This window comes from Macaca nemestrina, chromosome 4 (genome assembly GCF_043159975.1).
Source record: "Macaca nemestrina isolate mMacNem1 chromosome 4, mMacNem.hap1, whole genome shotgun sequence".
Lineage (NCBI taxonomy): Eukaryota > Metazoa > Chordata > Mammalia > Primates > Cercopithecidae > Macaca > Macaca nemestrina.
In genome coordinates, this window is record NC_092128.1 from 126,899,189 (window position 1) to 126,924,511 (window position 25,323).

Here is a 25,323-nt window from a genome sequence, read left to right on the forward strand (position 1 = left end):
AGTTCAGCAGGGGGAAACTTACAGAGCGAGGCGGAGGACTCACCACACCACCTTCAGGGCCGCCCAGCGAATTAAGGAAGACCACGTTTAAGGGTCCCTTCCGTTCCAGAGACCCCCTCACTACTTTTTTGAACTTTTGGGCAGTTTACATTCCCCTTAAGATTGCTTTTGTGCGTCATACCATTCAAGACCAGAAAGGAGGTTTCAACTTAACATTTATTGCACAACTCACTTCAGGCCACTGCTGACCCCCCAAAACACAGCCTAGTAACACACTTCACCTTCAAGGGCTGCTGAGATAGACCAACTATATAATCTCGTGGAACGCAGTAATTTGGGTGAGAAAAATATGACACTAGAGGCTTTGGGATATTTTGCATAAGCAAAAGTTCAGAAGCTTGAAAACACAGTCGGCCTACAAATCTCAAATTTCACCCAATAACCGTAACCCTTAGTCACTACGCCTTGTATCATCTTTTTACCTCTGCCTGTTTTTGCCTCTTTACACTTGCAGCTCTCTCAACTCCCTCGCCTCTAGCTTACTCCTCTTCCCATTTCCTACAACTTAACTTTGTGGAGGGGGGGAGCATTTTAGCAAAGCCATTTTAAAAGCATTCAAAGTCCAACTGACCCAATGCATTTACTCAGAAATTTATACTAACAAGGATGCTTTCAAAATTTTAAATTACTTGTTTATATTAGCATAAAAATTTTAAAACCAAATGTTTAACAATAGGGTACTGTTGGATAATTTAACATACGTCTACATAAAATTAAGCCATTAAAATTTGCTTTTCAAGGAATATTTAATAACAAGTAACATATGCTTATCTAACATGGAATTTTATGTCACTGCTGCTAAAGCAAAACATCCTGTTTACTGGGTAAAAGAGCTGCTTTATGTGTATACGCTTCAGTGCAATTTTTAAAAATACTGTAATTTCAGAACTTCCAAATTTCAACAGATGCCAGTGTTCTCTCCTTTTTTCATATGGGAAAATTCCTTTGGAAATCATTTGAAGCTTGGACAAAAATTCCACAGCTGTATTCTCTCAGGATCACTTTGCAGAGTCTTCAAGACTCAGATACAGAGGAAGATTCAATTCAACCTTTCAGAGAAGACATTCCAGCTCGCATGATCTCATCAACCAAGAGAATGTTGGTGGCAATCACAGTGCTGAAAGGGGGACAAAAATAAGATGGCTCAGATGATTAGGAGTCCTAATTCGACTCAATTTCCCACTTCCAACCAAGCTGCACACATTACATCCAATTAAATTTTCCCCTTCCCCTCTAAACATCAGAGAGGGCTAGTTCAGTTTCCATACTTCCAGCTGATTACATTATTCATGGGGGGAAAAGGAGCAACTAAACAGAACACACCAAATGAAGAGTATGATTCTCTAACAGTTTAGTTTTCATTTTCCCAAACTTACCAGGAGTGAAGAAGCTGTTTCTTTACACAATAGTTATCCCACACACCTACTTCTGCTGCTACCATTGGCTCACCTAAAAAGCAACCAAATCTTCTTAAAGTAAGTTCAGTCAATAAGAACCAACAATATTGTGTGTGGCTTTGCTTATCACTGATGACTCATTTCCTCCAGCATTAACTATGAGAGTTCAAAGCTTCTCTGTTAGCCCAATTTTCTACTCTAAACACAATATTTGATGAGTGTCTGACTTCTACTGAGAAGTCCTGAACACCGCCCCCCTCTTCTTCTGGATAGATTTGTTTACTCATACTGAAGTACAGCACTTCAACTATAATCTGGCTAAAATGGACTGATCATTTCCCTCATTCCGGAAACCTTTTCTATTAAATAATAATGCTGACAACAATAGGTCTTGCACATACTGCATGGATGTACCTGTTATCTCCTACTTTGTACTTAATTTGTGTTGTTTTGTTTACAGGAACCTAAGATTAGGGCTGTCACCATTTCACTACATTTCGAGATCCCCTTTTCTGGCATTAATTGCTATCTTTAGCTGGTTTTCATCCAGGAATATAATCACCAAATCTATTTTATCATAGTACTTGATTAAAAACTAAGTAAGGCAAATACAATATGAAAATCCTTCAACATTAATCTGAACCATCTACCACCACTCAACATCTCCAAAATTGTATCCCCAAATTACTCATGTCTACCTACTCTAGTCCCTTAATTATACCTAGTCATTCCATTTTTTATTAATATCCTATTTTATTGTATTTTAGAACCCAGAGTTCCCTAATAGTACTGGTGTCAAATTGCAAAGCAAAACATTTTTTTTTGGTCCCCATTTTCAATCTTTCCTGGCTTCAACTCACATGTATTACATCTAGTTTTCCCTCTACAACAGTTGCATTCTCTTACCTGTGTTCAGGTCCACACCCACAAGCTGACCTGATTCTGAATGTTCTGCTTGAATTTTAACTAATGTTTCCTGAAGGTCAAAACCAGAGTTCTGAGCAAGAACCTAAAGTAAACAAATTTAATTCTTGAGAAAACAGGAATAACTGTTTAAAAAAAAAAAAAGATAAGAAAAAAAGAAAAAGAAAATCTCAGCTTGGTGCAGTAGCTCATGCCTGTAATACCAGCACTTTGGGAGGCCATGGCAGGTGGATCACCTGAAGTCGGGAGTTTGAGACCAGCCTGGCCAACATGGTGGAACCCCATCTCTACTAAAAATACAAAAAAAAAAAAAAAAAAAAAAAAACCACAAAAACCTAGCTGGGTGTGGTGGCAAGTGCCTGTAATCCCAGCTACTTGAGAGGCTGAGGCTGCAGTGAGCCGAGATCGCACCACTGCACTCCAGCCTGGGCAACAAGAGCAAAACTCCGTCTCAAAAAAACAAACAAACAAAAAAATCTCATTGCATGAAGACAGAACATTTATGCTTCCTTCAGAGAATAACCAGACACAAGTTACTGATCAATTCTCTCATCTACCTCAAACCCAGCAGCAATATACCAGTCATAAATTATACCTCAAAATTAGTATATAACAGAAAATAGTATCAGTTTAAAACAAAAGCAAAAAGCAAGTTTGTACTCAAGTATAACCCCTAATACTGCAAATATTAAACTACAGGTTATCTCTTGTTATCTGAAACGTCAGTTATTCAGGCCTCCCAGAGAAACCAAATACATTTGGATGAGGAGGAATACCTGTTCTAGAGTCAGGAAGAAAACTGATCAAACTTGGCTTATCCAAAATCCACATTATGAATAAAGCCTACATTATCAAAAAGGTTTGATCAGCTAAATCTTTTAGAAGATTGACTGTTAAAAGCGTGCACACCTTGGGAATAATGAGCAACGCATCAGCAAATGCTTGGACTCCAAGCTGTGCCCTGCCCTTTACACTGGGCTTATATTTAATCAGGGCTTCTGCCATTGCCACTTCCACAGCACCAGCACCTGGAACCACACAGCCTGTTGAATGGGGGAAAAGGAAAAATGCTAAGAAAACTGCAGAACTAATTATGAGCAACAACTAAAATACACATATGAAAGCCATTAATTTCTTACAAATTTACTATGACAAAATACAAGCGACTAACATATCAAATAGGAGAATGTTTCAACAGAATGGCTTCACTAGCCGCTGGCAGCTCTTTCAACAGATCAGTATTATTTCATTTATCTGTATTCACCTTTAATAATGATATGCTATGAAAAACCTTAGCATACCATTGGTCATTCTAAAGGGAAGACTGCTTTTGCATGGTGTCTGGCTGTGTAAACTACTGATAAAAGAACACAGTATTCGGCCATGCCTTTCAGACCAGCAAAACAATATAATAGAATTAAAATACAGTGAGGATCTTACCATCATCAATAGCATTTTTGACAGCCCTCAAGCCATCCCTCACTGCATCTTTGATCTGAGTGAGTGTGTGCTTGTTTGGTCCTTTGATCAATAATGTGACAGAACGAGGGTTGTTACATTTCTCAATAAAGGTGAACTTCTCTTCTCCCTATGTGTAGAAAAAATATGATTTTCAAAAACAGGATTTGTGCAGAGAGTGAAGACAGAAGAGGGACTTACAGAGAATGACAAGCAGCATATTAATAAGGAATAAACTTGATCACATTAAAGCAAATTATCTCCTTTTGAAAAATCACATATAAAAGAAATGGGATTTTCCCCAAACAAAAATCTGATCCTGAATTTCAATTAATTTTTCTGCTCAAGACTTCATGAACACAGTGGCTCATGCCTGTAATCTCAGCACTTTGGAATGCTGAGGGTGAAGGACAGCCTGAGCCCGGGAGTTTAAGACCAGCCTGGGCAACACAGTATGAACTTGTTTCTACAAAAACTACCAAAAAAAAAAAAAATTTAGCCAGGCATGGTAGCACACATGTCTGTGGTCCATTTGCTCAGGAGCCTGAGGAGGGAGGATCACTTGAACCCAGGAAGATGAGGCTGCAGTGAACTGTTACCACATCACTGCACTCCAGCCCGGGCAGGAGTGAGACCCCATCTCACACAAACAAAAATAATTCATGAGCTAAAAGGTTCTATTACCTTGAAGAAGAAAATACACTTACCAATGTATACTCATACACAAGTCCTGCATGTCCCAAGCAGTCAGGACTTAGGTCGTCAAAAGAATTCAGGGCTACCCCACCACAAGCAAGAGTCAGCCTGAAATAGCATTTTAAGGGAGATGGATAAGCAAGGTTACCAGTGAATTTCAAAGACAAGACCAGTAATTTTTAGGAAGGAATCTTCCAGAATTACACACAAAATTACATTTTAAAATGTACTTTAATCTAAGCCTTTCCATTTGCCATCAACCAGCTGAAAACTAGCATTTTCTCTTAACCCTCCATTTAAACCACTCTCCCCAAGTCAGCAAATGAAATCTAAAGGTGGACAAGAGCTCTTTATTAGCCAGGCATGGTAGCTCACACCTGTAATCCCAACACTTCGGGAGGTTGAGGTGGGTGGATCACTTGAGGCCAGGAGTTTGAGAACAGCCTAGCTAACACAGCAAAATCCCATCTCTACTAAAAAAACACAAAACAATTCAGTGAGCATGGTGGCAGACACCTGTAATCCCAGCTACTCGGGAGGCTGAGAATCCTATGAACCCAGGAAGTGGAAGTTGCAATGAACCAAGATCATGCCATTGCACAACACGGCAAGACTGTCTCAAAAAATAACAATAAAATAAAAAAAATTTTTAAAAAGCTTCTTATTGTGGTGAGCTCTTTGGGAAAAAGTATACTGAATTCAGAGACAAAAAGTAAAATAATGTTTACAAGGGGCAAGGGGGAGGGAGAAATGGGGAGTAATTATTTAATGGGTATACAGTTTCAGTTTGTGATGATGAAGAAAGTCCTAGAGATGGACAGTGCTGACGGGGTGCACAATGTGAATATAGTTAACGACAATTCATTGTACAGTTGAAAAACCTGAAAATAAATTGTAAGGAAAAATAATCCCAATTCACTTGCAAAATGAGTAAAAGTCAAATTACTCGGATACCTCTCCATATTTCTCCTTTTAGCTCTGCGCAGAGCGACTATGCCTTCTTTTGAAAGAGCATCTAAGGAAAAGGGGTCAATTCCCTATAACAAAAATAAAAATTAATTTCAACATCTTTCACCTTAAAAGCAAAAAGGATGATACATACTATTTAGTTTATACATTGGGTTTTCATTCTCACCTTTTGATTAATAACAACAAATCCTTTATCTGAATCACCACAGACTTTCCTTTTCAGTTCTATTATTTTTTTAACTTTATCTTCAATGAATTTTCTTTCAGCTTTTACGAGTTTTTCTCTCTCTTCTGCACTTTTGTAAAAAAAGCCAGAACTCACTTCTCTATTAAGAAAAAAAAAAAAAGGTTACAGAAAACAGGGAAACATTCTAAGAAAGTAGCTTCTGAAACTGGTTTAGTCCTAAGATTTAACAGTTCACTAAGCTCGAATCCTGTCCCTTATACATCTTCAGAGACTGTTTCCTGTAACTCCCCCAAACCAATTTGAGCATTATTGTCCTTACAGTGGGAAACAAAGTTTCACAAAAAATAACTCCCCTAAAATACGAAGTTCCTCGATTTCACTGTTAAGGGGCTATAAACTTACGTTTTTTCATACTCTAATGATACGTTACAAGTGAGGACATATGCATCCTCCACCCTTTTCTTCATATCAGGATGCCGTGCTCCATGGTCCAAAACAAGCCCTCTGATTAAGCTGTTCAAAACACACAAAATTACGGTTATTGATTTTCACATGGGTATATAATATGTTAAACACTCAACTAAGAAGGTATTGATATTTCATGCAGTCACATTTCTTTTTTTTTTTTTTTTTGAGACAGAGTCTCGCTCTGTCGCCCAGGCTGGAGGGTAGTGGTGTCGTCTTGGCTCACTGCAAGCTCCACCTCCTGGGTTCACACTATTCTCCTGCCTCAGCCTCCTGAGTAGCTGGGACTACAGGTGCCCACCACCATGCCCAGCTAATATTTTTTGTATTTTCAGTAGAGACGGGGTTTCACTGTGTTAGCCAGGATGGTTTCAATCTCCTGACCTCATGATCCGCCTGCCTCGGCCTCCTAAAGTGCTGGGATTACAAGCATGAGCCACCGTGTCCAGCTTATTTCTTGAATTACTTGAAGATCCCGTGCTGTACAGAAAAGTCTGCAGAGATAGTCTCACTAGTAGGCTGTCAAACTGTGATGACGTCCTTTAAAAACATGTTTTCTGCCAAGCGCCTGTAATCCCAGCACTTAGGGAGGCAGAAGTGAGAGGACGCCTTAATCCCAGGAATTTAAAACCAGCCCGGGCAACATAGGGAGACTCCATTCTCCACACACACACACAAAAAAGAAAAACACAAACATTTTCTAAGTCTTTGAAAAAAATTTTTTAAATTTCTCTACTACTACTCATTATGCTTCGTACCTAGCACATCAATAAATGCCAAATGACTGATGTCATTCACTTTTCAGAATCACTCTAACCATAAATATAACATCACATTCACCTTATTTCAGGAGAAAATATTACTAAAAGTAAAAACAATATTCATCTAGCAATTTATCCAGCTTACATCTTCAGGTAAATATACAACATTTTATACCCAAAGATATTTTAAAAATTGCCAACGATTTCACGCCTGTAATCCCAGCACTCTGGGAGGCCGAGGCGGGCGAATCACGAGGTCAGGAGATTAAGACCGTCCTGGCTAACATGGTGAAACCCCTTCTCTACTAAAAATACAAAAAAAATTAGCCAGGCGTGATGGCGGACACCTGTAGTCCCAGCTACTCAGGAAGCTGGAGCAGAATGACGTGAACCCGGAAGGCAGAGCTTGCAGTTGAGCAGAGATTGTGCCACTGCACTCCAGCCTGGGCCACAAGAGAGAGACTCGGTCTTAGGAAAAAAAAAAAAAAAAAAAAAAAGCCAACCATATATTGTACAAAGCACCCCTAAATTTCTAAACACAGTTTATTTTTTGTTTTTTTGGGACGGAGTTTCACTGTTGTCACTCAGGCTGGAGTGCAATGGTGTGATCTCAGCTCACTGCAACCTCCACCTCCCAGATTCAAGCGATTCTGCTGCATCAGCCTCCCGAGTAGCTGGGATTACAGGCGCGTGCCACCACGCCCGGTACACCCAGCTAATTTTTGTAATTTTAATAGAAACGGGGTTTCTCCATGTTGGCCAGGTTGGTCTGAACTCCTGACCTCAGGTGATTTGCCCGCCACGGCCTCCCAAAGTGCTGGGATTACAGGAGTAAGCCCCCATGCCTGATCATTAGTATTTCACAGTATTCTACCACCTACCTTGTATCAGTTTCAGATTTATGTTTCATCTCCATGATCTCAATCATGAAGAGATCAATAGGTTCATCTTGTTTTTTAATGGCCAAAATGGAGTCCACTACAGCCTGCAATTGGAGGAGCATAACCATTAACTAAATTCAATTTGCAGCAGCAGAAACATCTTGCTTTTCCGAAGGCTAGACAGTTTCATTTTACAATTACACACTGATTTAAGTCTTTTTCTATGAGCAAACAGAATATATGTAAACAGCAACAACTGAAGCCATTTACATTTCTGAAATCTCAATCTGTAATTCCCAAACATTAACATTAATTAACATTAACAATTCTCCTGTTTCATTAAAAATACTGGTAACTTGGAAGCTTTCTAGTAACAAAATCTCCACTTTACAAACCTTTTAATGAAAGCCTCAATTTTACTTTTATAACCCAGTTACGTATACTATTATTTGAATTTCCTCATTTTAGAGACACAAATTAGGTATTATTGCCCCAAAAATGAACCTATACAGCACCTTGTAATTGAAATTGGGAATTATATTCATGTTTCTACTATCAGAGATTTTCTATATAGGTGTATTATACCAGACACAGACAACGTTTAATATATACCTCTGTTAAGACATCTGCAAGTTCAGCATGAACTTTAGTACGAAGAGATGTTCTGGCCACATCTATAAGTGTTTCCCTGTCCATCTCTCTGCTTACTTTGACTTCTTCCAAAAACTGAAGGGCCTTTTCCTTTGCAGCTTCAAATCCTTCAGTGATTATTCTGGGATGAAGGCCCTACAATAAACACACATTAACACTTGCATCAAGTAGGTACAACCACAGTTCCTGACGAAGTTCAGTTAATTCCTGAAGGGGTATTCTGGATCATCATACCTATGAACACGAGGTAATATAATGTGCTGGCTTTCAGAATACATTTAAAAGGATAAATATTCCTTTCAATGCAGAGGAGAACAACAGGTAATGCTCTAGCACAGGGTCAAAGCCAAGGAAACTATAAAGCACACTTAGGTATTCACTGTGCAAACCACTCTGAATCATTTCAAAATCGACACTGTGTCCCAACCAAGGACTCGCAGATGGTAACATTATTCTATCTTTTCTTTCTTTCTTTTTTTTTTTTTTGGAGACGGCGTTTCGCACTTGTTGCCCAGGCTGGAGGCAATGGCACGATCCCGACTCACCACATCCTCCGCCTCCTGGGTTCAAGCGATTGTCCTACTTCAGCCTCCCAAGTAGCTGGGATTACAGGCATGCACCACCATGCCCGGCTAATTTTTGTATTTTTAGCAGAGATGGGGTTTCTCCATGTTGGTCAGACTGGTCTCGAACTCTCGACCTCAGGTGATCCGCTCACCTTGGCCTCTCAAAGTGCTGGGATTACGGGTGTGAGCGACCACGCTTGGACTATTCTCTTTTCTATAGGTAATCTCAAACTAATTCACATCATTTACTAATTATTTAACAAAGACTGCTCTCTTTTTCCAGGAAATTCTGACAACAGATTCATACTCACTGAGGTTTGTTTTAACCTTGGAACTAGTCAGGGCTTAAAAAAGTGGAATTTATCCAAATATAAGCTTTTGGATGCTTTTTTCCTAACAAATATTCCTAGTCCTAAACATTCCACTTTTAGATCTAAATTATTAATCTACACTAAGGACAGATACAAATCACATAGGCAATGCAACTTCATTACAAAATTATTTTCAGGCCAAGAAAGGTTCCATAACCTGTCCAAGGTCACAATTTGTTTTAGACCAGGACAAAGACCCAGATTTAAGCCCCCTAGTTCTACTGTATGGCCTCAGCTATTAACAGCACATCAATCTGTATAAATAAGTATCAGACACTTCCTATATACAATAAAATATTACAGAAACAAGAGTTGTGCATACTTCAGAAATGTAGAGATCCGCCTGTTTCAGTAGTTCTCCAATGATTAGGACATTGGAAGTTGTACCATCACCAGTTATATCATCCTGGGCTGTTGCTACCTTTGCTATTAAGGAAGCTGTTGGATGTTGAATTTGCTGAAAGTAGAAAAAGAATGAATCACTTAAAACAACATGAAGCAGTCTAAATATAACACAAACAAAATGTAGGAAGGGCCTCTTTAAGTGCTATCTACTTGAAAAAGCTACCCAAGTGTTTGGCTACAAATTACTTCGATTAGCTATCACGCACATGCAATTATGATTGAAACGTTTTCATGTGTAATTTATTTCCCAGGTTATCTCTACTTTACAGATGAGGAAGCTTGAGGCTAAGTAAAAGTTTACTCAAAATGACAGAGCTACCAGTTAACAGTAAAACATAATTTTACATCCTTGCCTCTTTATGGCAAGTGTATGGCTCTAGTGAGAGTAAGTCAGGTATCTCCTAAAGGGCACACACATCGTAATTATTTTTGTAGGTTTGTAATTTTTTCAAAGAAAACTGAAAGACTTCTGGAGATTGGAGAGAGGTTCCAGTGGGAGGAGACTTCTGAGGTGGTAGCAACAATTTATTTCTTAGCTACAGTGGTGGTTGTGTGTGTCCATTTTATAATTTTTTCTTAAATAGTAAATGTTCAATGTGCTTCTCTCTACTTATGCTGTATTTCTCACACACTAAAACCCAAATAATTTTTTGTTTTGTTTTGGAGACAGTCTCTGTCACCTACATTGGAGTGCAGTGGCACAAACTCGGCTCAATGACACCTCAGCCTCCCAGGTTCAAGCAATCGATTCTCCTGCCTCCGCCTCTGGAGTAGCTGAGACAACAGGCGTGCAGGACCACGTCCGGCTAATTTTTGTATTTTTTGTAGAGACAGAGTTTTACCACGTTGGCCAGGGCTGGTCGTGAACTCCTGGCCTCAAATGAGCCACCTACCTCAGCCTTCCAAAGTGCTGGGATTACAAGCATGAGCCACCACACCCAGCCCCCAAACAATTCCGACATCAAGTTTAACTATGCTCCACTTTTCCAACACGGGCCACCATTGAGCCCACTAAAAACAAACACTACACCTCCTAGGTTACCAAGTCCTTACTAAAGATATTTCATTTGGATGTTGATAGCTTGGTACGCTACTAGTAAAACCCTAAGTATTATTCTGAACTCAAATCAGCAGGAAATCATTTCCTGTTCTTGAACTGCTAAGTTTTGGGAATTCAGGGGATGAGTAAAACGCATACTCCCCCCAATAATCTCATATTCTCCATCCCTAAGACTTGCAAAGAGAGATTTCAATCCCCTCCACTTGGAGATGCAGATGAGACCTAACGGAGAAATTGCTGTTTTAAAAAGAGAAAAACCGGCTGCGTGCGGTGGCTCACGCCTAGTAATCCCAGCACTTTTGGCGGCTGACGCGGGCGGATCACCTGAAGTCAGGAGTTCAAGACCAGCCTGGCCAACACAGTGAAATCCTCTCTCTACTAAAAATACAAAAATTAACTGGGAGTGGTGGCCCGAGCCTGCAATCCTCGCTACTTGGGCGGCTAAGACAGAAGAATCGCTTGAATCCGGAAGGTGGAGGTTGCAGTGGGCCAAGATTGTGCCACTGTGCGACACAGCAACACTTCGTCTAATAAAAACTAAAAAAAAAAAAAAAAAAAAAAAAAAAAGAAAAAAAGAAAAATCATCCTCATGCATTTTGCCCATGTGATTGTGTCAACCTCTCTTAATTTTTCAAATTTTATAATAATTAACTTTAATATACAATTACAGTCCTTTAGCCCAGACTGTGAATAGCAAAAAAGCAGGAATTCAAAGGCAGAGCTGTCAGACTCCAGGCACTGTACTATTACTGATTACATGCCACTTCTAAATGTTCTCCTGCCTTGAAAACGGACACTGCAAATCTTTCCACAAAGCAAACAATCTACGGAAAATCAAGACCTTTCTGACCTAGAGCAGAGCACCTCTCACCATTTCGTGAAGCAGCACATTGCCGTCTTTAGTAAGTTTGATGTCTCCAGCGCCAGAAACGAGCCTGTTTAAGGGACAGAAATGAATCAGAAGTGACTTTTCAACGATAACTAAAAGTCCCATTAGAAAACGGGCTCTTCCCAGATCTTACGGAGCCAGGGATATGGGGCTAGTTATCTCCCGCAGGCTGGAGGAACAGGTGTAGTGCCCACCCCGTCCCCGCAGAGATTGTGCCGAGTCCTCAGAGTGCCTGGAAGCCCCAAAGGGAGGGGAACGCCGCGCTCTAGAGACGCTTTGTTCTCCCCAGAGACGGCATGAACGCTGGAAGAAATGGCTGGGACGGTGGGACTTAGCAGAGAACAGGACCGACCCCGAAGGACGCGGAGAAGGGCGGCTGCGGAGCCCCGAGGCGGCGGGCTCCAGCCCGTGGTCCCGGACCAGCCAGGTGCGTGGCGGCGCGCGGTGCCCACCCGGCCCTCCCTTCAGCCCCGCCTCACATCTTCATGGTGCCCTTGGGCCCCAGGTTGGTCCTTAGCACGTCCTGCAGACCCCGCGCCGCGCTGATGTTGACCGCCAGGGCCGCCTGCGCTCGGGCCACCTCGGCCTTGGGGTTCAGGGTTTTCACCGCCGCCATCGCTGCTCCAGCGGAGGAAAAGGAAACGAGGTTGAGAACCTAGAGCCGGCGCGGCGTGGCCAGGAGGAACTATCCGGGTCTTCTGGAAAAGTCGGCGCGTCCGGCCCGCCCCCAGCGTGCCCGCGCGCCTCCGCCATTGGGCCACAGGTCGCCCGGCGCCCGCCCATTGGTCCGTGGCTGCACGGCGCCTACGGTCCCACCCCTCGCGCGGCGGCCGCGGCGTCATTGCGCACGGGAGGAGCCTATTCCCGGCCGACCGTGCTCCTTGGTTCCGGTGTCGCAGCTCAGCGGGGCCCAGCTTTGTGGACCCGGGAGTCCAGGACGCAGGCGGGGCTTGTGCTTCGCGGGGGCAGGGCGTAGGGTGGGCCTCCTCTCGCCTCCACTCTCGCGGTTTGCTCCTCAGTCTCCTTTCTTTGCTGATTTTATGCCTTTCTTTCTTTTTTTGAGACGGAGTCTCGCTCTGTCGCCCTGGCTGGAGTGCGGTGGCGCGATCTCGGCTCACTGCAAGCTCCGCCCCCCGGGTTCGCGCTTTTATCTCTTTCATTGGAGCTTTCTGGACCCTGTGCTTGACGGTGCCCTAGGTGGCTTGGAGACACACGCGAGTCTGATAAGCACCCTGCCCCGGGATCATGCGGTGCTGTGAGGCCTAGCGAAGATGAAGATAGAATGCAAGGTAGAAAGTGCTGGATACCTTTAGAAAGCTGCAGAACTGGTGCGATGGGAGTTGAGACGTAAGAACCTGCCCGTCCGTAGGGCTCTGGATGCTGCTGAGGCCCGAGGCCCCCATGGCACATTTGAAAACTCACCCTTGTAGAGTCATTCCTGCCTTTGAGAGGACTCCCTATTAAGGTAAATTTCCAAAGAGCTCCACAATTGTTTCCAGTATCCAGTGTCCCGCCAAATACCAGGGATTCCGTAACACGTGATATTTTACTTTATTTATATTATTTTTGTAGACATAGGGTCTCACTATGTTGCCCAGGGTGGTCTCAAACTTCAGAGTTCAAGTGATCCTCCTGAGTTCAAGTGATCCTCCCGCCTCGGCCTTCCAAAGTGTTGGGATTACAGGCGTGAGCTGCCGCGCCCGGCTGATATTTTATTTTTAATAAATAATGGAAATTGTTCTGAATTCAAAAGGCACCAAAGGGCATGTAGTGGAAATTAAATCTTCCTCCCACCTCTAGTTCAACACTAGAGACAAAGTTACCCCTGGATACTCTATGAATTTTCGGAATGCTTTCTGAATGTATAAACTTATATATGAATGTAATCATTTCCTCACACAAATGGCAATTCATAATACACACTGTAGGGTGTGTTATACTTTAAGTGTCTTGGAGATTGTGCTATATCAAGACTAATGGGAAGTCCTCGGTAACAGCTGCGTGATGTTCTTTGTAAGAATGACACAACTAGGGGCCAGGGCTCAGTGGCTCACGCCTGTAATCCCGGCACTTTCGGAGGCTGAGGCGGGGGCATCACTTGTGCCTGAGAGTTCAAGATCAGTCGAGGCAACATAGCGAGACTCCATCTATACAAAATATACAAAAATTAGTCGGGTGTGGTGCTGCACGTCTGTGGTCCCAGCTACTTCGGAGGCTGAGGTGGGAGGATCGCTGGAATCTGGGAGGCGGAGGTTGCAGTCAGCTATGATCTTGCCACTGCACTTCAGCCTGGGCGACAGAGCTGACCCTGTCTCAAAAAGAATGACACAACTAACTGGTCACCTACTGACTAATGTTTAAGTTGTTCCCAATCTACTATTCAGGCTGCAGTGAACATCTGGATGTATGATGCTTTTAGGTGGGTTTGTGTATTTGAGAATCACAAAAACATCTATATATGTGACTAGTAGCACTGCACAATAGAAGATGAGTTATTAGTTCCATAGGCATTACATGGTGTGCATTCAGATTTATTATAACTGCTGTTAAAAATGTTATGAGGAGGCCAGACATGGTGGCGCATGCTTGTAATCCCAGCACTTTGGGAGGCCGAGGCGGGCGGATCACTTGAGGTCAGGAGTTCAAGACCATCCAGGCCAACATGGTGAAACCCCGTCTCTGTAACAATACAAACATTAGCCTAGCCTGGTGGTGTGCATCTGTGATCCAAGCTACTAGGGAGGCTGAGGCATGAGGATTGCTTGAACTCAGGAAGCAGAGGTTGCAGTGAGCCAAGATCATGCCACTGCACTCCAGCCTGAGTGACAGAGCCAGACTCTGTCTCAAAAAAAAAAGGCCAGGAACAGTGGCTCACACCTGTAATCCCAGTACTTCGTGAGGCCGAGGTGGGCAGATGACTTGAGGTCAGGAGTTCAAGACCAACCTTGCCAACATGGTGAAACCCCATCTCTACCAAAAATATAAAAAGTTAGCTGGGTGTGGTGGCGCACGCCTGTAATCCCAGCTATTTAGGAGGCTGGGGAAGGAGAATCATTTGAATTCTGGAGATGGAAGTTGCAGTGAGCCAAGATCATGTCACTGCACTCCAGCCTGGGCAACAGAGCGAGACTCCTCAAAAAAAAAAAAAAAAGGCCAGGCACAGTGATTCACGCCTGTAATCCCAGCACTTTGGGAGGCCGAGGTGAGCGGATCACGAGATCAGGAGTTCTAGACCAGCCTGACCAACATGGTGAAACCCGTCTCTACTAAAAATACAAAAAACAAATTAACTGGGCATGGTGGCCGGCGCCTGTAGTCCCAGCTACTCTGGAGGCTGAGGTGAGAGAATGGCATGAATCCAGGAGGTGGAGCTTGCAGTGAGCCGAGATGGTGCCACTGTACTCTAGCCTGGGCGACAGAGTGAGACTCTTTCAAAAACAAACAAACAAAAAAAACCTAGAGGATGGGTTAATGGGTGCAGCAAGCCACCATGGCATATGTATATCTGTGTAACAAAAGTGCACATTCTGCACGTTTCCCTGAATTTAAAGCAAAAAAAAAAAAAAAAAAAAAGCCAGGTGTCGTGGGGCATGCCTGTATTCCCACCTACTTGTGTGGCTGAGGCAGAATTGCTTGAACCTGGGAGGCGGATGTTGCAGTGAGCCAGAATCGCAGCACTACACTCCAGCCTGAGTGATAGAGCGAGACCCTGTCTCAAACATAAAAAGAATTTGTAAAAAACAGTAAGAAGAATTCCCATACTCTACCCACAGATCCTTCTGTTGTAAACATCACATTTAACCCTGGAATAAGAAATTAACATTAGGCCGGGCGCGGTGGCTCAAGCCTGTAATCCCAGCACTTTGGGAGGCCGAGACGGGCGGATCACGAGGTCAGGAGATCGAGACCATCCTGGTTAACACGGTGAAACCCCGTCTCTACTAAAAAATACAAAAAAACTAGCCGGGCGAGGTGGCGGGCGCCTGTAGTCCCAGCTACTCGGGAGGCTGAGGCAGGAGAATGGCGTGAACCCGGGAGGCGGAGCTTGCAGTGAGCTGAGATCCGGCCACTGCACTCCAGCCTGGGTGACAGAGCGAGACTCTGTCTCAAAAAAAAAAAAAAAAAAAAAAAAAGAAATTAACATTGATGCAGAATCCAATCTATAGATTTCATTCAAATTTTGCTAATTATATCATGAATGTTCTCTCTCTGGCCCAGGATTCTATTTATCTAGAATCACTCTTCACATTTACTTGTCACGTTCTTCAGTCTGGAACAGTTCTGCAATTTTTCAGTCTTTAATGATCTTGGCATTTTTTTTTCAGTACTGTCCTGTTATTTTACAGACTGTTCCTTACCTAAGGGTTAGTTGATGTTTCCTTATGATTTTTTTTTTTTTTTAAATTTTTTAAAGACGGAGTCTCGCTCTCGCTCTTTTGCCCAGGCTGGAGTGCAGTGGCGCTATCTCTGCTCTCTGCAGCCTCCGCCTCCCGGGTTCAAGTGATTCTCCTGCCTCAGCCTCCGGAGTAGCTGAGATTACAGGCACCCACCACCATGCTGGGCTAATTTTTGTACTTTTAGTAGAGTTAGGGTTTCGGCATGTTAGCCAGGCTGGTCTCAAACTCCTGACCTCAGGTCATCTACCTGCCTTGGCCTCCCAAAGTGCTAGGATTAAATGCATGAGCCACTGCACCTGGCCTGATATTTTCTTATGTTTAAATGCAGGTTATGGCCGGGCGCAGTGGCTCATGCCCGTAATCCCAGCCCTTTGGGAGGCCAAGGTGGGTGGACCATGAGGTCAAGAGATTGAGACCGTCCTGGCCAATATGGTGCAATCCTGTCTCTACTAAAAATACAAAAAATTAGCTGGGCATCGTGCTGCATGCCTGTAATCCCAGTTACTCAGGAGACTGAGGCAGGAGAATCACTTGAACCCGGGAGGCGGAGGTTGCGGTGAGTGGAGATCACGCCACTGCACTCCAGCCTGGGCTATAGAGCAAGACTCCGTTATCAAAAAAAAAAAAAAAAAACCAGGTTGTTCATTTTTGGCAAGAACACCAGAGAGTATGTGTCCTTTTCAAGGCATCATAGGAAGAGTCACATGATGTCAGTTTTTCTCATTCCTGGTGATGTTAACTTTGTTCACTTGGTTAATATTTGCCAGATTGCTCTACTTTAAAGTTACTAGCTTTTCTTTGTATTTAATAAGCATTTAATAAACATTTTGTGGGAAAATATGTGACTGTTCTGTTTTTCATCATAACAGTGCCTACTAATTTAAGCATCCATCGATTTTGTTGTTTTTGAGACAGGGTCTCACTGTGTCGTCCAGGCTGGAGTGCAGTAGCTCAATCACACAGCTTACTGCAGCCTGAACCTCCTGGGCTCAGCTTCTTATCTCAGCCTCCTGAGTAGCTGAGACTTCAGGTGTACACCACTATGCCTGGCTAATTTAAAACTTTTTTTTTTTTTTTAGAGATAAGGTCATGCTATGTTGCTTGGGTGAGTTTCAAACTCCTAGGCTCAAGCAGTCCTCCTGCCTCAGCCTCCCAAAGTGCTGGGGTTACAGGCATGAGCCACTGTGCCCAGCCCATCAATAATTTTTGCCTGAAACAATTATTACTGTGATCTTTGTACGAAAGTCCTCCATGGATCTGTTGCGTGCTTACATGTCTTGCTGTGTGTGCCAAGAATGCAAGGCCCAAGAATGCTCTTTATTTGGGGCTTTTCTCAGAGTTGTTTATACAGCTACTAATCTTCAGAGACAAGTTAATGTTTCCTCCTGGACAAAGAGCAGGCTTGCCCACTGCTTGGTATAAAAACAATAGATTTCAGCCTGACATAGTGGCTCATGTCTATAATTCCAGCTTTTTTTTTTTTTTTTTTTTTTTTTTTTTTTAAGGTGGAGTCTCACTCTGCTCACTCTGTTGCCCAGACTGGAGTGCAGTGGCGCGATATCGGCTCACTGCAGCCTCCATTTTCTGGGTTCAAGTGATTCTCCTGCCTCATCCTCTTGAGTAGCTGGGACTATAGGTGCCCGCCACCACGCCTGGCTAATTTTTGTATTTTTGTAGAGACAGGGCTTCACCATGTTGGCCTGGCTGGTCTCAAACTCTTGACTTCAGGTGATTTCCCCCGCTTGGCCTCCCAAAGTGCTGGGATTACAGGTGTGAGCCACTGTGCCCAGCCATCCCAGAACTTTGGAAGGCGAAGGTGGAGGATCCTTTGAGGCCAGGAGTTCGAGACCAGCCTAGGCAACACAGTGAGACCCCATCTCTACAAAAATAAAACAATAAAACAATAAATGAGGTGGGCAGATCACCTGAGGTTGGGAGTTCGACACCAGCCTGACCAACATGGAGAAAACCCATCTCTACTAAAAAAATACACAATGAGCCAGGTGTGATGGCACTGTAATCCCAGCTACTGGGGAGGCTGAGGCAGGAGAATAGCTTGAACCCAGGAAGCGGAGCTTGCGGTAAGCCAAAATAGCGCCATTGCATTCCAGCCTGGGCAACAAGAGCGAAACTCTATCTCTAAAAAAATAAAAAATAAAAAACAATAAAAAACAAAAACAAAAACAGTAGATTTCCTGAGCTGAGTGTTCCTTAGCTGTGATCCAAACCCACCGTCTTTGAGGCATCCATCTGGGTCATGTCGTGTTACCCCATGGAAGTTGGAGGGAAAAGGGAAGTGATGCAATTATCCTACTGCCTGTGCTGCTTGCTGTGCTGTAAGCAATAAAGTTCTTTGAGACAGGAGACTTTTTTTTTTTTTTTTTTTTTTGGGACAGAGTCTTGCTCTGTCACCCAGGCTACAGTGCAAGGGCACGATCTTGGCTCACTGCAGCTTCTGCCTCCTGGGTTTAAGTGATTCTCCTTGCCTCAGCCTCCTGAGTAGCTGGGACTACAGGCACGCACCACCACACCCAGCTAATATTTGTATTTTCAGTAGAGACAGGGTTTCACCATGTTGACCAGGATGATCTCGATCTCCTGACCTCATGATCCACCTGCCTCAGCCTCCCAAAGTCCTGGGATTACAGGCGTGAGCCACCGTGCTTGGCCAGGAGTCTTGTTTCTTAGGCCACATCCATAAAACAAGCAAGAGGCTAATGTATTAGTTTGTAAGTAGGGTAAAATCAAATCTCAAACCTAACAGTTTGCAAGTGGTAATTTTCTATTCATTTTTTATTTCATATATATTTTTGAGATAGGGTCTCACTCTGGTGCCCAGGCTGGAGTGCAGTGGCGCAGTCACTGCTTACTGCAACCTCAGCCTCCTGGGCTCAAGTGATCCACCATCGTGCCTGGCTAATTTTTTTTCGGAGAAGGTCTCCGAAAAGCTGTGTTGCTCAGGTTGGTCTTGAATTCCTGCCTCAAGCGATCCTCCCACTTTGGCCTACCAAATTGCTAGGTAGGATTCAGAAGTGAGCCACTGCACCTGGCCAATTTTCTGCTTTCATCATTCATTTTACACTTATTGGTTGGAATTCTGCTGTAAGGAAGGACTTTCCCTTCTCCTCCATGAATGAGTGAATGAGTGAATGAATTTGTATCAGTATGGATTCAAGAATTCTTTTTTTTTTTTTTTGGAAACAGAGTTTCACTCTTGTTGTCCAGGCTGGAGTGCAGTGGCGCCATCTCAGCTCACTGCAACCTCCACCTCCCGGGTTCAAGCGCTTGCCCTGCCTTAGCCTCCCGAGTAGCTGGGATTACAGGCATGCACCATCATGCCCAGCTAATTTTGTATTTTTAGTAGAGATGGTGTTTCTCCATGTTGGTTAGGCTGGTCTCGAACTCCCAACCTCAAGTGATCTGCCTGCCTGGATTATAAGCATGAGCCACTACACCTGGCCCCTTTTTTTTTTTTTTTTTGAGATGGAGTCTCACTGTGTCACCCAGGCTAAATAAAGTGCAGCGGCGCAATCATTAGCTCACTGCAGCTTTGAACTCCTGGGCTCAAATGATCCTCTCACCTGAGCCTCCCAAGTAGCTAGCCTCAAGCGATCCTCCTGCCTCAGCCTCCCAAAGTGCTGGGATTACAGGTGTCAGCCATGGTGACTGACCTATTATCTGATTGTAGCCAGCAATGTTGTTTTTCTTAATATTATTCTTACACTGTTAATTAAATGTGATTTAAATAACCTTTTAACTCTCAGTTATTATAGATGAAACAGCCTGCAAAAACTCACCTTACTTTGTTTATTCCGTAATCTTTGTCCTCCTAATTTTTCTATTGCATCATTTCTATATTGTCAGAGTAGATAACATTTACATTCTGTTTTTTCTCCCCAAAACCTGGGTTTGTTTAGTCTTAGTTTTGCAGTTCTATACACTCAGTGCTCCTGCTTGTCCCTTTGCTGAAGTTCCCTTTGCTATCCATTGGTGAGTAATGTTTATTCATTAGCAGTTTCCTCAAGAAAAACATTCCCATGGGAGGCCGGGCACAGTGGTCCATGCCTGTAATCCCAGCACTTTGTGACGCTGAGGCGGGTGGACCACCTGAGGTCGGGAGTTTGAGACCAGCCTGACCAACATGGAGAAACCCTGTCTCTACTAAAAATACAAAAATAGCCAGGCGTGGTGGCACATGCCTGTATTCCCAGCTACGCAGGAGGCTGAGGCAGGAGAATCGCTTGAACCTAGGAGGCAGAAGTTTCCGTGTGCCAAGATCACGCCATTGCACTCCAGCCTGGGCAACAAGACGAAACTCTGTCTCAAAAAAAAGAAAAATATTCCCATGGGAAAAATATCCTCAGAATTCCTGTATGTTCAAAACTATCGTTTGTAGCCTTTGTGTGTGAATGATGGCTTGGCTTGTTTTAAAACAAAAAATCACTGGCTCATACTTTATTCATTTATTTTTTTGAGACAGGGTCTTGCTCTGTTGTTCAGGCTGGAGTGCAGTGTCACGATCACAGCTCACTGCAGCTTCCACCCTGGGGCCCAAGCCATCCTCCCACCTTAGCCTCCCAACAGGTGTGTGCCACCACGCCCAGTGAATTTTTTTTTTTTTTTTTTTTGTAGAGACAGGGGGTGGGTGGGTGGGGGTGTGTCTCATGTTGCCCAGGCTAGTCTCGAACTCCTGACCTCCAGTGATCCTCCTACTTTGGCCTCCCAAAGTACTGTACTAGGATTACAGGCATGAGCCACCACGCCTGACCTGTATATCTTTAAATATTTATTTATTTATTTTTAGAGATGGGGAGTCTTACTCTGTTGCTGAGGCTGGCCTTGAACTCCTGGCCTCATGTGATCCTCCTACCTCAGCCTACCTAATAGCTGGGACTACAGGTTCAAGTTACCACACCCAGTTAAATACTTATTTGTTCTAATGTTTTGGTTATCTTCATTGGAAATTTCAATTGTGCATGTTGGCTGTCTTTGGTCTGTCTTCTATAGCTATATATATACATATATATATATATATATATATTTTTTTTTTTTTGAGATAGAGTCTCACTTTATCACCCAGGCTGGAGTGCAGTGGTGCCATCTCAGCTCACTGCAACCTCCCCCTCCCAAGTTCAAGCAATTCTCTTGCCTCAGCCTCCCAAGTAGCTGGGATTACAGGTGTGCACCACCTCGCCTGGCTAATTTTTGTATTTTTTGTAGAGACAGGGTTGGTCTTGTTGGCCAGGCTGGTCTTGAACTCCCAACCTCAGGTGATCCACCCACCTTGGCCTCCCAAAGTGCTGGGATTACAAGCGTGAGCCACTGCACCTGGCCAACTATCATTTTTTCTCTAATTACATTTAATTCTTTTGGTTTATATTGTTTGCTTTTCTCATTTTTATCCATATTGGTTAGTATATTTTTCATAGTGTCCACTTTTATTTTTGCTCCTTTTAGCTTCATCTTCACTTCTGTGATGGTTATTTTACCTGTTTTTTGGAGATGGTGTCTCAATATGTTTCCTAGGCCGGATTTGAACTCCTGGGATCAAGTGATCCTCCTGCCTCAGCCTCCTGAGTAGTTGGCATTATAGGCACGTGCCACCATGCCCAGTGTGATAGTTATGTTTTTTCCTTCTACATCCTTTTTTTTTTCCCCTTTCGAGACAGAGTCCCATTCTGTCGCCCAAGCTGGAGTGCAGTGGCATGAACATGTCTCATGAACTGCATGAACTGCAGCCTCAACCTCCTGGGCTCAAGCTTTACTCCTACCTCAGCCTCCTGTGTAGCTGGGACCACAAGCACTTGTCACCATGCCTGGATGATTTTTTGATGTTTTGTAGAGACAGTGCTTCACTTTGTTGCCTATGCTGGTCTTGAACTCCTGGCCTCAAGCAATCCTTCTGCTTTGGCCTCCTAGACTGCTGAGATTACAGGTGCCTGGCTCCCTTCTGCTTCTTTCCTGGATTTTGTCAGTTTTGTCTTGTCTTATTTTGTCATCTTTTCCATGAATCTCTATATTTGTATTTTTGTTTTTCCTTCTTGGAAATAATTCATTAAGTTTTTTTCAGACAGTTTTTTTGTTTGTTTTTGTTTTTTTTTGAGACCGAATCTCGCTCTGTTGCCCAGGCTGGAGTACAGGGATCTTGGCTCACTGTAACGTCCACCTCCCGGGTTCAAGCAATTCTCCTGCTTTAGCCTCCCAAGTAGCTGGGATTATAGGTGCACGACACCACACCCTGCTAATTTTTGTAGTTTTAGTAGAGACGAGGTTTCACACTGTTGGCCAGGCTTGTCTGGAACTCCTGACCTCAGATGATCCACCGGCCTCAGCCTCCCAAAGTGCTGGGATTACAGGCATGAGCCACTGTGCCCGGCCCAGATCTTTTTTTTTTTTTTTTTTTTTGAGACGGAGTCTCGCTCTGTTGCCCAGGCTGGAGTGCAGTGGCTGGATCTCAGCTCACTGCAAGCTCTGCCTCCCGGATTTACGCCATTCTCCTGCCTCAGGGATTACAGGCTTGAGCCACTGCGCCCGGCCTCGGATCTTTTTTTTTTTTTGAGACAGAGTCTCGCTGTGTCGCCCAGGCTGGAGTGCAGTGGCACAATCTCAGCTGACTGCAACCTCTGCCTCCCAGTTCAAGCAGTTCTCCTGCCTCAGCCTCACGAGTAGCTGGGATTACAGGCGTGCACTACCACGCCGGACTAATTTTTGTATTTTTATTAGAGACAGTGTTTTGCCATGTTGCCCCAGCTAGTCTTGAACTCCTGGCCTGAAGTGATCTGTCTACCTCGGCCTCCCAAAGTGTTGGGATTGCAGGCATGAGCCACTGTGCCCAGCTCACTCACATGCTTCTGATGTCTCTCCATGTCCAAATTTTCTCTTCTTACAAGGACACCGGTCAGATTCGATTAGGGCTCACTCTGAAGACCTCATTTTAACATAATCACCTCTTTAAAGACATTGTCTCCAAGCCAGACTAGGTGGCTCACACCTGTAATCCCAGCACTTTGGGAGGCCGAGGCAGGCAGATCACAAGGTCAAGAGATCAAGATCATCCTGGCCAACATGGTGAAACCCTGTCTCTACTAAAAATACAAAAATTAGCTGGGCATAGTGGCAGGCACCTGTGGACCCAGCTATTCGTGAGGCTGAGGCAGGAGAATCGCTTGAATCCGGGAGTCAGAGGTTGCAGTGAGCTGAGATCGTGCCACTGCACTCCAGCCTGGGCCACAGAAAGATTCTGTCTCAAAAAAAAAAAAAAAAGAGAGAGAGAGAGAGAGTCTTGCTATGATAACCAAGCTGGTCTTGCATTCCCGGGCTCAAGCAATCCTCTCGCCTTGGCCTCCCAAAATGTTTGGATTACAGGCGTGAGTTTCCGTGCTGGCCAAAACAGAATGTTAGAGACACACATTGAATTTACTTGGAAGGCTGATTCTTTTCCCACGCCCTCCCTAGGAAGGTGAGCTGGGTGTTCAGACCTTAACCTTGGGTTACACCCCTTGGGCATCTTCACCCCTTGGGTTACAAGGGTTTCAACTCCCTTTCTGCTTGATTGAGCCTTGCCCTCAGTTCTTTTTATCCCTGCTCTGCTCTGCTTGTTTCAAACAACACATGTTTGCACTGTGGCACCAATGGCTCGTCTTCAGAGAGTCTATTTTTGCTGGTGTTTTCTGGGATCTGCATCTGCCTCTTCCCATGTAACTTTGGTAGCCCTTGTACAGGTCTTGGAGTCTCCAGTGACTTTGTGTCTCCTAGTTTTGTTGAATATGGGATTTCTGCCTCATTCCCCCCTACCACCATATCTCGCTATCACTTTGCATAATTTCTAGGAGGAGGAAGGGGAAAATTCACTCAAATATTGCCACAGTTTTTTTTTTTTTTTTTTTTTTGAGACGGAGTCTCGCTCTGCCACCCAGGCTGGAGTGCAGTGGCCAGATCTCAGCTCACTGCAAGCTCCGCCTCCCGGGTTCACGCCATTCTCCTGCCTCAGCCTCCCGAGTAGCTGGGACTACAGGCGCCCGCCACCTCGCCCAGCTAGTTTTTTGTATTTTTTGGTAGAGACAGGGTTTCACTGTGTTAGCCAGGATGGTCTCGATCTCCTGACCTCGTGATCCACCTGTCTCGGCCTCCCAAAGTGCTGGGATTACAGGCTTGAGCCACTGCGCCCGGCCTGCCACAGTTCTTATACTGTAATCATATCACTTTGTAATATAAATTTCTCCCACTTTTTCCATTATAAAGATAGCTCACAACAAAATCCCAGCGCTTGAACCCAGAAGGCAGAGATTGTAGTGAGTTGAGATTGCACCACTGAACTCCAGCCTGGACAGTGACAGAGCCAGACCCTGTCTCAAAAATATAAACAAATGAATAATGTTTCCTTTTTTATATAGATATATAGATATAGATATATAACCATATACCATACCTGGATGTAGACACACATAGAGATTTCTTTGTTCAAAAATGGGGTCTCAAATGATATATATGTTCTGCAACTTCCTTTATTCATGTGACATATGGGCATATTTCCATGGCATGACTTATTTTGAATGACAATGTTTATATATATATATATATATTTTTTTTTTTTTTTGAGACGGAGTCTTGCTCTGTTGCCCAGGCTGGACTGCAGTGGCCGGATCTCAGCTCACTGCAAGCTCCGCCTCCCGGGTTTACGCCATTCTCCTGCCTCAGCCTCCCGAATAGCTGGGACTACAGGCGCCCGCCACCTCGCCCGGCTAGACTTTTGTATTTTTTAGTAGAGACGGGGTTTCACTGTGTTAGCCAGGATGGTCTCGATCTCCTGACCTCGTGATCCGCCCGTCTCGGCCTCCCAAAGTGCTGGGATTACAGGCTTGAGCCACCGCGCCCGGCCAATGACAATGTTTATGTTAAATCACATTTCAAACTGTGTTCACTGTGCTCTTTCAAGACATTTATATTATTTTAATGTATTGGTTTTTTTTTTTTTTTTTTGAGACGGCGTCTTTCCCTGTCACCAGGCTGGAGTGCAGTGGTGCAATCTTGGCTTACTGCAACCTCTGCTTCCTGGGTTCACACGATTCCCCTGCTTCGGCCTCCCGAGTAGGTGGGATTACAGGCACATGCCACCACGCCTGGCTAATTTTTTGTATTTTGGTAGAGATGGGGTTTCACCATGTTGGCCAGGATGGTGTCCATCTC

At 44.0% G+C, this 25,323-nt stretch overlaps 2 protein-coding genes and 2 non-coding genes across 8 annotated transcripts in view; 1 reads left to right on the plus strand and 3 right to left on the minus strand.

Moving 5' to 3' along the window:
• Positions 1–198: 198 nt before the first annotated feature.
• On the minus strand, positions 199–12,441 carry LOC105466458 (chaperonin containing TCP1 subunit 6A). The gene is made up of 14 exons (XM_071095198.1): positions 12,220–12,441; positions 11,723–11,786; positions 9,709–9,843; positions 8,411–8,584; positions 7,799–7,902; positions 6,094–6,204; positions 5,671–5,830; positions 5,490–5,572; positions 4,547–4,643; positions 3,822–3,969; positions 3,291–3,424; positions 2,364–2,466; positions 1,437–1,509; positions 199–1,177 (listed from the first exon to the last, which is right to left on the minus strand). The coding sequence occupies exons 1-14, from the start codon at positions 12,354–12,356 to the stop codon at positions 1,105–1,107; spliced, it is 1,596 nt and encodes a 531-aa protein (XP_070951299.1). The 5' UTR covers positions 12,357–12,441; the 3' UTR covers positions 199–1,104.
• On the minus strand, positions 3,634–3,768 carry LOC112423984 (small nucleolar RNA SNORA15). Its single transcript, XR_003014591.1, has one exon. It is a non-coding gene; the product is annotated as a small nucleolar RNA SNORA15 (small nucleolar RNA).
• On the minus strand, positions 8,703–8,836 carry LOC112423985 (small nucleolar RNA SNORA22). The gene has a single exon (XR_003014592.2). It is a non-coding gene; the product is annotated as a small nucleolar RNA SNORA22 (small nucleolar RNA).
• Positions 12,442–12,614: 173 nt separating the features above from the next.
• The window catches only part of LOC105463723 (phosphoserine phosphatase), a 42,774-nt gene continuing 30,065 nt past the window's right edge, over positions 12,615–25,323 (plus strand). For all 5 annotated transcript variants that reach the window (XM_071095212.1, XM_071095210.1, XM_071095211.1 and 2 more), the window contains exon 1: positions 12,615–13,205. The gene's annotated coding sequence lies outside the window, so the exon portion shown is untranslated. The remainder of the gene's footprint in view (positions 13,206–25,323) is intronic.

Excerpts from the sequence above, each read along its gene's own strand:
- LOC105466458 (XM_071095198.1), bottom strand. The coding sequence starts at position 12,356 with ATGGCGGCGGTGAAAACCCTGAACCCCAAGGCCGAGGTGGCCCGAGCG. Across the intron at positions 6,205-7,798 it reads AAATCTGAAACTGATACAAG|CTTAATCAGAGGGCTTGTTT; the intron begins GTAGGTGGTAGA and ends TGTTTTGAACAG. Across the intron at positions 4,644-5,489 it reads AAAAGGAGAAATATGGAGAG|GCTGACTCTTGCTTGTGGTG; the intron begins GTATCCGAGTAA and ends ATGCTATTTCAG.